This window comes from Astatotilapia calliptera, chromosome 10 (assembly GCF_900246225.1).
Source record: "Astatotilapia calliptera chromosome 10, fAstCal1.2, whole genome shotgun sequence".
Lineage (NCBI taxonomy): Eukaryota > Metazoa > Chordata > Actinopteri > Cichliformes > Cichlidae > Astatotilapia > Astatotilapia calliptera.
In genome coordinates, this window is record NC_039311.1 from 11,528,350 (window position 1) to 11,540,614 (window position 12,265).

Sequence of the window (12,265 nt, forward strand, 5' to 3'; positions counted from 1 at the left end):
ACTGATCGTATATTGTCCTTATCTTTTTGTTTATTAAACACAATAATAGTACATACACTTCAAACCACAGGTGTTTTTTCCTGAAATCAAAGCTGCGTTCATTCTTTAGGCGGGAGATAGACTGTATTTTTTTTGCAATATCTGCTCAGTAATGAAATGTTTATTTTATTACTTATTTTTTCTGATGTTATTTAGAAACTGAAACTGTTTAAACTTTTAAAATTCCTGCGTTTTATAATCACAGAGGCAGAAATATGCGTGTCTTCGCCATTTAAACTGCAATTTTTATTTTCATGATTAATCACCATAACAGGACTTACAGCTGTTTTTGTTTGGCCCCGTTCCCCAAACAACAGCTTACATCTGTGCAGTGAACATCAGTGACATCACCACTGTGTAATTCTCCACATTACTCTGACTTGGGTACAGATATTAGTAAAGCTGCAATCAGACAAGAAGGGAGGATTTTTTTTTAACACCTAATAAGTCATGATGGTGTAAAAACCACTTGTCAAAGTGATACACGCCATAAAAATAAACATCTTAGTTTGTTTTGTCACCACCTGCCAAGAGGAGGCAGAATAGATGTGTTAGATGTTCCTCGGCTTGATCAACAGTTTTTATCTCTCCATCCTTTTTTTCACGCTAATGTCAGATTTTCACTGCAGAGATCTCGTTTTCATGAACAACATTGCCATTGTGCTTGCACTCATAGGGGATCGTCGGATCATTAGGGTTTTCGCTTTGATGCTGTTGGGTCTTTACTTTACAGTATAAAGCACCTTGAGGTGACTGCTGTTGTGGTTTGGAGTTATATTATATAAATAAATCTGAATTGAATGTATGATCAGTGTAGAATCACCAGTTAATCTAACATACATGCCCTTATTCTGCTTACATGGCTCTCTAGAGTAACTGTCGAGAGCCATACAAGCACAGGAAGAACATCCTAATGCAACTCAGAAGGGTCCAGCAAGAATCCTTTTGATATGAAGCCACAGTGCTAGGATAGGACACGTCAGTATAGCCCTCTACAACCATAAATGTAGAAGAGCATACAAAAAAAAGTACATACTTTTATTTTCATATGTGTATTAGACACTATTAATTAGCAATATATCAGTTGTTGAATAACAGTTATATAACACCCTTAATTCGTACTAAATACCGTACAGCAAACACATCATGGCTTTTTAAAATACAAATGTTAGTACAGCTCCCTTTTATAGTATACATCTGAGCCTGTGCTTTTCTAACATGGATTTCCTCTTTTATAAGGTTGTTCTTATGTTATCTTTAGAGCTTTAAAGGTGTGAGTGAAAGTGTTAAATATACAGATGGCGAGGCGAGTTTGGCTCCGTGTTTTGGTCTGACACACAGAAGGTGTCATGAGGGATATTTGTGCAGAGTGAATAATAAATCTATAGAGAAACTCATCTTTCTTGCTTATCTGTAAAACGTGGCAAGTGACTGCAGTGACTGTATGTATTCAGCTTGATGTCAGTGCTGTAGCACGCAGCTTTTGGCATTAGCTTCCTGCTAACATTAGTTGTTTTCTTATCAGTTTGGATTGATGATCATTTTACGTTAAAAAAAACTGTCATGGTCTGTCGTGCATGGAAAGGCCTCTGTGTGCAAATCAGCCACCAACTGGTTGAGGAAGCATTAGCCTCTACAAGCTGTGGGGCATGTACATGCTCAAGTCTCAAGTTCCCAATTTGAGTGTGTGTGAATCCAATACAGGATAAAATTAGGCCAGCCGGGCCTTATATTGCTGACGGAGCTGGGGTGGCCAAAAAAAGCCTGGAGTGCAAGCCAACGGTGGAAGCACAAGAAAGAGAGGAGAGCAAGCAGGACCGCCGCTGAAATGGCCACCAAACGTAAGGAAATCAATATTGACAGCTTTAAGTAAAGTGAAGGAGAGCAGACGGGGTCAGAGTGCAGCTGTCAGGTGGAGAAGAAGGGAATTTATTTACTTTCCCTCTGCTGTGCAGGTGTGAATGCAGGCAGGATGGCAAGTTAAACACTGAATCCAGTGTGTCTTTCATTTGGTCGACAGATGGGCTGAATGGGATTGAGCTAAATGAGAGCCCACTGCTGACTGAATGTAGTTTGTTTTATTTGTAAAGGCTTAAATTGTTATAGGAGATAAGAAATGCTGTCTTGTCAGGGCTGTTTTACTTCTGATAACACATAACTCCAGTTATTCGGATAAGAATGAGAGGGCGTACTTGTGCCCAGCTTTGAAGTGACTTCACTGGTGTGACAGCATTAATGTTTCTGTTTTTATAAATGAATAAGAATACATCTACTTTTATAATTCTCAGGAAACCCAACTATGAAAACCAGCAATACTCTGCTGCTTTTAAATAATCTGTTTTAATCATAAAATGATCTTAAATTTGTGCTGCAGTTAGGATGCTCGTGTAATGTTGGTGGGTAAGGATCTAGTGTCTAATCTAAGGATTTATGATTTACTTTCAGACATGTACAGATCCCATTAAAAACAGCATTCATTCAGAAAGATTTTCTCCTTTAATAAAGGAGCATGGCATGGCATGAAACGAGGTGAGGGTGTCCTTCATTTTCTGTAAAATTGTTTTGTCATTTGTCTTCGTTACCCTTTTCTCTTTCTTATCCACACTTTAAATAACAATGTGTCCATTTTTCAAACACCCGCTGGCTGTGGTCGTTGTGGTAGAGAGAATTTTAGATGACTTTTATGAGACCATGTGAAAAAGTCTCAGTCTCTATTTATGGCTCAAAACAGTTCAAATATCCACAGTGGGACTTATCAGAGAGAAAAGGGAGAATATGATACAGCAACTCATAGCATCTGTTTAACTTTAGTTTAAAACATTCACTGTACTAGCAAAAGTAGCACATGGCATCTTTTGTATACCTCATATGTTTTCAAAACCGAATGAATGAATTTTTATTTACACGGCACCAAATCACAACAACAGCCTCAGGGCGCTTTATATTGTAAGGTAACCCTAATGTAACCCTGCAGTAATACCAAGAAAACAGGGAAAACCCCAACAATCATATAGCCCCGGTGAGCAAGCGCTTTGACAACAGTGGGAAGCAAAAAACTCCCTTTTAACAAGAAGAAACCTCCAGCAGAACCAGGCTCAGGGAGGGGCAGCGATCTGCTGCGACTGGAGGAAGACAGGACAAAACACACGCTGTGGAAGAGAGCCAGAGATTAACAATAAGTAATGATTAAATGCAGAGAGATGTATAAACAAAAAGAGAGTAAGAATTGTGATTGAAGGAGAAATACTCAATGCATCATGGGAATCCGCCAGCAGACTACACCTACTGCAGCATAACTACGGGAGGATTCAGGTTCACCTGATCCAGCACTGACTATGTGCTTTAGCAAAAAGGAAAGTTTTAAGCCCAATCTTAAAAGTGGAGATGGCGTCTGTCTCTCCGTCTACTTCTAAATACTGTAGGAACCACAAGTAAGCACACAGTTTGAGAGCTAATGGGGTGATACGGCCTGATTATTCAAGATCTTGTATTTCATTTTTATTTCATTTCAATTTTATTTATATAGCGCCAAATCGCAACAACAGTCGCCTCAAGGCGCTTTATATTGTACAGTAGATCATACAATAATAGATACAGAGAGAAACCCAACAATCATATGACCCCCTATGAGCAAGCACTTTGGCGATAGTGGGAAGGAAAAACTCCCTTTTAACAGGAAGAAACCTCCAGAAGAACCAGGCTCAGGGAGGGGCGGCCATCTGCTGCGACCGGTTGGGGTGAGAGAAGGAAGACAGGATAAAAGACATGCTGTGGAAGAGAGACAGAGGTTAACAACAGATATGATTCAATGCAGAGAGGTCTATTAACACATAGTGAGTGAGAAAGGTGACTGGAAAGGAAAAACTCAATGCATCATGGGAATCCCCCGGCAGCCTACGTCTATTGCAGCATAACTAAGGGAGGATCCAGGGTCACCTGGTCCAGCCCTAACTATATGCTTTAGCAAAAAGGAAAGTTTTAAGCCTAATCTTGAAAATAGAGATAGTGTCTGTCTCCCGAATCCAAACTGGAAGCTGGTTCCACAGAAGAGGGGCCTGAAAACTGAAGGCTCTCCCTCCCATTCTACTTTTAAATACTCTAGGAACAACAAGTAGGCCTGCAGTGTGAGAGCAAAGTGCTCTAATAGGCTGATATGGTACTACAAGGTCCTTAAGATAAGATGGGGCCTGATTATTTAAGACCTTGTATGTGAGGAGCAGGATTTTGAATTCAATTCTGGATTTAACAGGAAGCCAATGAAGGGAAGCCAAAACAGGAGAAATATGCTCTCTCTTTCTAGTCCCTGTCAGGACTCTTGCTGCAGCATTTTGGATTAGCTGAAGGCTTTTCAGTGAGTTTTTTGGACATCCTGATAATAATGAATTACAGTAGTCCAGCCTGGAAGTAATAAATGCATGAACTAGTTTTTCAGCATCACTTTGAGACAGGATATTTCTAATTTTAGAGATGTTGCACAAATGGAAGAACGCAGTCTTACATATTTGTTTAATATATGCATTGAAGGACATGTGTTGGTCAAAAATGACTCCAAGGTTCCTCACAGCGTTACTGGAGGCCAAGGTAATGCCATCCAGAGTAAGAATCTGGTTAGATACCATATGTATAAGATTTTCTGGGCCGAGTACAATAACCTCAGTTTTATCTGAATTAAGAAGCAGAAAGTTAGCAGCCATCCAGGTCTTTATGTCTTTAAGACATTCCTGCAGTTTAAGTAATTGGTGTGTGTTATCTGGCTTCATGGACAGATAGAGCTGGGTGTCATCAGCATAGCAGTGAAAATGTATGCTATGTCTTCTAATGATACTGCCTAGGGGAAGCATGTATAATGTAAACAGAATTGGTCCTAGCACTGAACCCTGTGGAACACCATAATTGACCTTAGTGTGTGAAGAGGACTCTCCACTTACATGCACAAATTGGAGTCTAATAGATAGATATGATACAAACAACTGCAGTGCAGTACCTGTAATACCTACAGCATGTTCTAATCGCTCTAATAGGATATTATGGTCGACAGTATCGAATGCTGCACTAAGGTCTAGCAGGACAAGCACAGAGATGAGTCCACTGTCAGAGGCCATAAGAAGATCATTTGTAACCTTCACTAAAGCTGTTTCTGTGCTGTGATGAGCTCTGAAACCTGACTGACATTCTTCAAATAATGTTAATGTTAATGTTAAAGGAATGGTTAGCTTAACAGTGCTCTGACTTTTTGTCAGTCAGGCTACACTAATGAAGAGAAACCTAGGGCTGTTCTTACGTTCTTCAATCAGTGATGAACAGTAAGGTTTTCTAGCTTTACGAAGGGCTTTTTTTTTTTTTTTTTTTTTTTTTACAAAGCAGCAGTATTTCTCCAGACTAAATGACAATCTTCTAAATTACTGAGATCCTATTTACTCTCCAGCTTTGGAGTTATCTGCTTTAAGGTGCATATTTGATTTGAGAGTTATAGTAGGAGGTCTTTTTCAAGAGGAGCTACAATATCCAGAGTCCTACACAGTGAAGAAGTAAAATTATCAACAACATAACTGACCTCTGTGGGATTAAAATAAGTAGAGATAGATAAGTTCTTTTCCTGGGTTTTCAGTACTTTCCTCATTTTGAACTACTTACTGCCTCGTTGCTAGTTTTATCTCCACTCCAGTTTTATCGACTTCTCTACACCCTTCTGTCATGTTACCACTCTTGGTAACCCTGCTTCACAGTCAGGTCATGAAGTATAAGAAACATTAGCCTGTATCTAATTTAAGCTTAACAACTTCCCATTTCAGTTGCATATTCACTCAGATATACCGCGCTCTCTGTGCATCACTCATTTAAGATGATGTCTTGTGCTTAATTGCTTTGCAGTTGTGGATCTGGTGTACTGGCGCCACATGTGGAGGACTGGTGTGGTGTTTACAGGGCTGGTAATCGGTCTGGCCAGCTTGTTCCAGCTTAGTGCCGTGACTGTGGTCTCCAACGTCTTTCTGGGTGTCATGTGCATCACCTTCCCCCTCCGTTTTTATTATAAGCTCCTGGAGCTCCTGCGCTGGAACCCCGGGGTTCACCCCTTTCAGTGAGTCCATCAGTGTTCACACACAGGTTTTTCTTTTCCAGCTAAATATGCTGCTCCTCTGCTTTCTGGAAGCATGTTGAACTTTCTCACAAATGTGTTATCCTGTGCTTAGGTCATGTCTGGATTACGACAGCTCTCTGACAAATAAGGAGACGGTGATGCTGGTGGAGGAGACGGTGCTGCTGATCGCATTTGCTGTCACAGAAATCAAACGGCTCATTTTCATTGAAAACATATTTGACTCTATTAAGGTATGAGTGTGATGGTAAAGCAATAGTATAGATGTCACAAAGCCAAGATTAAAAGACTTTTTGACTTTGGTGCCACCTGGTGGCAGCTACACACCACACACGCTCGTGTGGGGCTCTGAGCAGCTGTACTGTTTTAATCCAGGCTATATTGCTTAAAAGCAGCTAAAAATTAAACAGAGCCACCATGCAGTGTTCATTTTCTCATGGGATCAAGACTACATTCAGCAGCTTTAAATCTCAGCGAGACATTTATTAAAGCAGCATCATTCACAAATCAAATTACAGTTAATAAACTAAACTATTAAACTGTTCAGTAATCTTTTTCTGTGCTCTTTCTCTCAGTTTGTTGTGCTTCTGTATCTGCTGACCTATGTTGGCATCCAAACTAATGGACTGACCCTGGTAATAAGTGGTAAGTTGCACCCGCTGTATACTTATGCTTTGTGCTAACACACGTATCTAATTTCCTCCATGTCTCTTTCCTCCACCTACATATATTAAGCTCCCAGCACCTTCAAATGTATCTTCCTCTTTGTAAGACTCATGAGTGATCTATCATCTCAGTAGTTAAAGTGTGACGGGGTTTAGGCAGAAAAAAGCACTTTGCACATGACGGTTAAGATTTAAGGAATAACTTTTACTGCAAACCTCAAGTTCCTTTTGAAGTCATGCCTCCATCAGTCGCCTCAGATGACTGGTTTGCACCAATTATTTAAGTAGGAGAATGTTTTCATTAGAACCAATTAGATTATTTTTGTGCAATGCTAAAGTGACATAAAGCCCAGGAGGTAGAGTGGGTCATCTACTGATTGGAAGGTTGGTAGATTGATCCTTGGCTCCTCAACACTGCATATTAAAGCATGCTTGAGCATGATACTGAGCCCTGAGCTGCCTCTGATGCATCTACTGAAGTGTGTGTGTGTGAATGTTAGACAAAGCTCTCAAAAACAAAGATTGAAAGTGGAGCCTAAATGTGTGTGTGAATGGATGAATGTGGCTGGTAGTAGAAAGTGTTTAGAGTGCTCAGCTAGAGTGCTCTAAAAGTAGCAGTCCAGTCATTTACATGAATAATTTGTCTGTCCAGCTGTGATCGCTGTTTTCTCCCTTCCTTTGCTGTACAAAAAGCAGCAGGTGAGTTTATTTTATGTTAAAAAAAATTTCAATGAAAATGATTCAGCAAAGTTGATTAATAGTTAAAACCAAACAAAACAGAAACATATCTTAGTAAAAATCGCATGTAATTCTATGTAAGATGCAGAAATTGCTGGTTTGCACTGACCTTTGTGATATTTTGGTGACAGGTGCGGATAAGAAGGATTGCTAGAGCCGTCAGAGCTTTTCTAAAGAGAGTCAAAAGCCTGTAAGTGAGCTACCCATTTATGTGATATTGTTTTCTGTTCTTGGTCATGTCATGCTAGCAAAATTGTGGCTTTTTCTTCGGTGCTGGTATTTTCTTCATTGTGATGCCCCCGTTTTGTTGTAGGTTCTCCAGTGTGTACGATTCGGTGAGGCCCCCTCCAGCCCCTGCACCAAAACCTGCAATTTCAGCTGTGAATGTGCCCAAACAGAAAGCCAAGTCAAAGTAACTGTGTTGGTCACGTATTGAAAACACCCAGCATTTGGGATTTGGGGAAAGACTGGAAGGGCACATCCTCTGGGGGGCGGCTGGAGGGGCTGCTCGTTTCCACTTCTCCACCATGATGTTTGTTTATGGGAGCAAGATATAATTGATCCTGACAGCTTAAACAAAGCTGCCATTCACTGAAGGAGGGAGAGGATGAGGAGGTGTATGAGGAGGGGAATTTTAGTTACTGTGATGCTCTCTGTGGGCAGCGTCTAATAGAACCAGTTCACACAGTCATACTCTTCGAGTGGGCTATGGATGGCACAGAACATCACAGCTTTTTTTTTTCTTTAATAACAAGTGTATTTTTACATAACTAGTCCGCTGTGTTCCTGTCAAACTGTGGAAGTATTTATAATGAAGCCCTGCAGCATTATTGCTGCCTTTATTATGAAGCATCATTCATTGTTAGCTTCATAGAATAAAAAGACATGAACATCGCCTGCTATTAATCAGCATTAATAGTGCTGCACTTGCTAAGTCGAGGAAAAAGCTTGGTAAGCAGCCAGCCCCACAACCTTTAAAAGACTTACATGAGAAATAATGAGAGTGTTCTCCTTTAATCTTAGTGCTAATCACTTTTAATTAGAAACAAACAGTGACCTCATATTTGTGGGGAAAGCAGTTTGCTAATAAAAAAAGTACAACTCTTAACAAGTGGGAGGAATATTGACTCTTGTAGTAAATGCAGTTCATTTTGATTGATCAAAACACAAAAAGGCACTTTCTAGATAACATCTTAGACTGTATACAAAAGATAGACATAGCAACCATGAAATCACCCAATGTTTTTAAAAAAAAATTGCCATGTTTTTTTAAACCACACGACATGAGTGTGGGACGGTTTTCGTTGTGTAACTGGGTGACACCACACTCTCCCTGGCTAATGACTTGTCAATCAAATGGTAAAGCATTCCTTGCTTTATTGTCCTTCTGACCTTCTGTGATTCGCTGTGCATATAAATATGAGTACAGCGCTGTGTAGAGTAATTTAGTATTATGGCTGTATTCACTAATCTTCCATTGTTTTGAGTTACGACTTGCTAAGCCATCACTAACTAGCTAATCAATTATCACATGTCCATAACTGCAGGAACCAGATGCTTAAACTGCTTTCAGGGAACATTTGAGGAAGCCATTAAATCAGTTATAGTCAAATTTGGTGCAGTTTCAGGAATTTCATGGAATTATCAGCACTGATGGCAAAATAGTGGACTTTAATTTCATTCTTTCCCCCCAAAATAATGAATATATCCCCACAGCATTACAGTTTGTGAAGTATAAAACATGCTTTTTACACTTTTACCACTTATCTAGAAGTAGTTGCTACCACATGCTGTAAACATAGCAATTAGGTGACTTTGTACAAACATGAGCACAGAAAACAACATGACATGTGGGCGAATGGGAAAGAAGAGTTTGGGTGAACTCTTTCGTTATTGTAGCAACCAGCTGCCAAGCCTGAGCCAGTAGTCAGCAGTGTCGTTTAAGCCTCTAACGCTCCGTGTTTTAGACCATAAAAAAGAAGCTGCTGCTCATACTAATGTGTCTTAATGAGCGTGTAAAACTCATGTTGGATAGTTATGCTTTTATTTACCAACAATATTCTGTCGATTTATTTTCAAAAGTCTTATTTTTAGAAAGAGTATTTTTTCTAATCTTCAACCATATTTACCCACCTCTGCAGTATACAGAGAACAGTAAAACGTGGATATTCTAAACAAAAACTGTTGATTGCATAAATGATGCATTAGTGCAATATCAGAATTAGTGTAGTATCAGTGGTACTGCGCACTTTGCGTGTGAAATTAGCAGACTTTTTTCTCTTAGTCACTGTAATAACAATCATCAGTATAAACACATGGTCTTAAATAACAGCTGCCTAAAGTCAGGCATCATCTGCTAGCCCATGTTTTAGGTCTACTCTGTATTTGTAATGGATTTTTTTTTATTGTGATGTTCTATTGTAATTTTGCTCCCAAATAAAATCTTGTTTACTACAAATAAAGACGAGTTTCCTCTGTGCCTTCACAAACAGTACCATGCAAAACTCTTGAGCTCAACCCCTCGTTTATTTGTTTAAGTAAGTATACATGAAAATACAGTATATAAGGCAAAAACAGTTTGTACAATTCCATTGAACGTGAAAGTCAATATTTGGTAAAACCAACTTTATTCAGTATCGATCAGTCCAAGAGACCTGTTGCAGCTGATTTTTAGTCCATATGTCAGCATTTTCTCCTTGTTTCCCTTCCTTAAGAATGGCTTTTTGACAGCCTCCCCCCACACCCCACCCCACTGAGACCATTTCTGATGAGACTTCAGTGAACAGCAGATGGATCAGCTGAAGCAGAGAAAAACTTCTGAAATCAGATCCATTGTTAAATATCACTTTTAAATGAAAAGAAAGTCTGGCTCCTAGGAAGCAAAACATAAAGAAAGGAGGGGTGACTCTTCACTTTTGCACAGTAGTGTTTAATTAATCAATTTTCCTCCACTGCCTAAGCTAACTTCTTTCATAGTGTATATTTCAGCTGGTGTTATAAAGAATGTAACAACACTCAGTGAGACATGACGGCGGGAGCAATCACAGCACCAGGATTCTGATAGAGAAACATCTAAATGGAATTAATGCATCATTTATTCCATCGCTTGTAGTTTTGTGCTGTGAAAACGACGTCTGTGCCAAAGGGTTAGCAGTTTTCCACTGTGTAAACAGGCTCGACGGTAAGACTGCAGCCACCCAAGTTTTAATTCTCTCTGACAAGGAGCAGCCAAGGGTCGCATTATGTATTCAGTGATGCACACGCTCTATCGGGGGTTGCGCTGACCCATTTGTCCACTAGGTGTTACCCTAGGAAAGTCTTCGCAGGAGCCCGTAACACGAGGACTGATCTAAACAAATCACTGATTTCTTTCAAACATCTCCACCCTCACTGTGGTGTCATTACAACGTGAGCTCTGGCTTTCCACAGCACAAACACCACATCACTGACTCACGGTAATAATAAGAGCTTTTCTCTTTGATGTGGGCGTCACAGTAATTGCAATGTGACTGTGACCTTGAGATGATTTTTATTTCCCTTAAAAAAATAAATAAAACCAAACTCTTTTCGTCACTACAAACTCTTTTTCAAATCTTCAAGGACTTCTTCTCTTGTTTCCCCGTGTCGTGACTCAGAGCTTCCATCTCTCAGAGTGTTTACTTTAAAAAGGTCACTGAACACCCTCATCTGGAGCGTTCTGTCTTCACACAGCAATTCAGTAGACTCTTTCTTCTATTCCTATAGCTTTTCAAGTGGTTTTGATATGTTTCCAACTGAGAACACACTTGGCAACAATATGCACTTTTAATACATACGCCAGTCAAAAAAATAGCTCAAAACCATCTAGTCACAGTGGAGGAATGTGAGCACTACAGCATACACGTATCAGCAGGGAATCCCCTCCCCCCTGCCAAATGTTATAATGGCACTTTAAAAATATTCTTTCTCTGGCTCCTCACAATAATAATCAGACACTGTATATCCTACAGGATTATGAACTATGTAATCTATTTTAGTTTAACAAAAACAATGCAAGCATCTTTCTTCAGTGCACATGAAACCAAAAAACAGTAATCTGTACTGTTGCATATCGTCGTTTCCCTGATTTGTGGTAGGTTAAGTCTCCACAGGATTACAAATCTACATGTTTTGTTCCTAAAAAAAGAACAGCATCATAACATTACAACCGCACATCACAGGGCTGCGATAGAAGTACTTTAATCCCTTTATGTCTGTGTTGCCAGCTAGAATATTTAGTCTCACTGGACCTCACAGTTTGGTCTGGTGATGTGACTGAGAATATGGATTTATGCTCTCCAACAGAGAAAAAAAAGAAAACTTTATTTTTGCAGGCTAACTCTGACATTAATCTAGTCTCTAACCACTTTTACTCATGTATTGGCATATAAACTGATGCAGTTAGTTCTTCTAAAGCACTTCGGTACCCTAAGTAATACACACTGAGAACTTATAACAAAAGGTAATTAAATGAATAGTTGGACCTTTTGTGAAATGCCCTTTTCCCCCTAGTATCTCTAATTTTGTGCTAAGCTAAGCTAACAGATTGCTGGCTATAGCTACATATTTACTGTATAGACAAGAGTGTGTCACCATAGACTGTATATGAAAGATGGATGTAGCTTTTGCGTTGGAGGAGTGTCTTTAGGAGTGCCTTATTTTTGTTTCTAAGAAAAATGAGAGCCACATATGAGGATATTCCTTTAAA

General features: G+C 39.5%; 1 protein-coding gene across 1 annotated transcript; it reads left to right on the plus strand.

Annotated features, from left to right (window-relative positions):
• The first annotated feature begins 1,791 nt into the window (after positions 1–1,791).
• Positions 1,792–10,270, plus strand: rtn2b (reticulon 2b). The gene is made up of 7 exons (XM_026183116.1): positions 1,792–1,880; positions 5,911–6,118; positions 6,231–6,369; positions 6,712–6,781; positions 7,454–7,500; positions 7,671–7,729; positions 7,853–10,270. Exons 1-7 carry the CDS (start codon positions 1,868–1,870, stop codon positions 7,953–7,955), a joined length of 639 nt encoding a protein of 212 aa, XP_026038901.1. The 5' UTR covers positions 1,792–1,867; the 3' UTR covers positions 7,956–10,270.
• Positions 10,271–12,265: the final 1,995 nt, after the last annotated feature.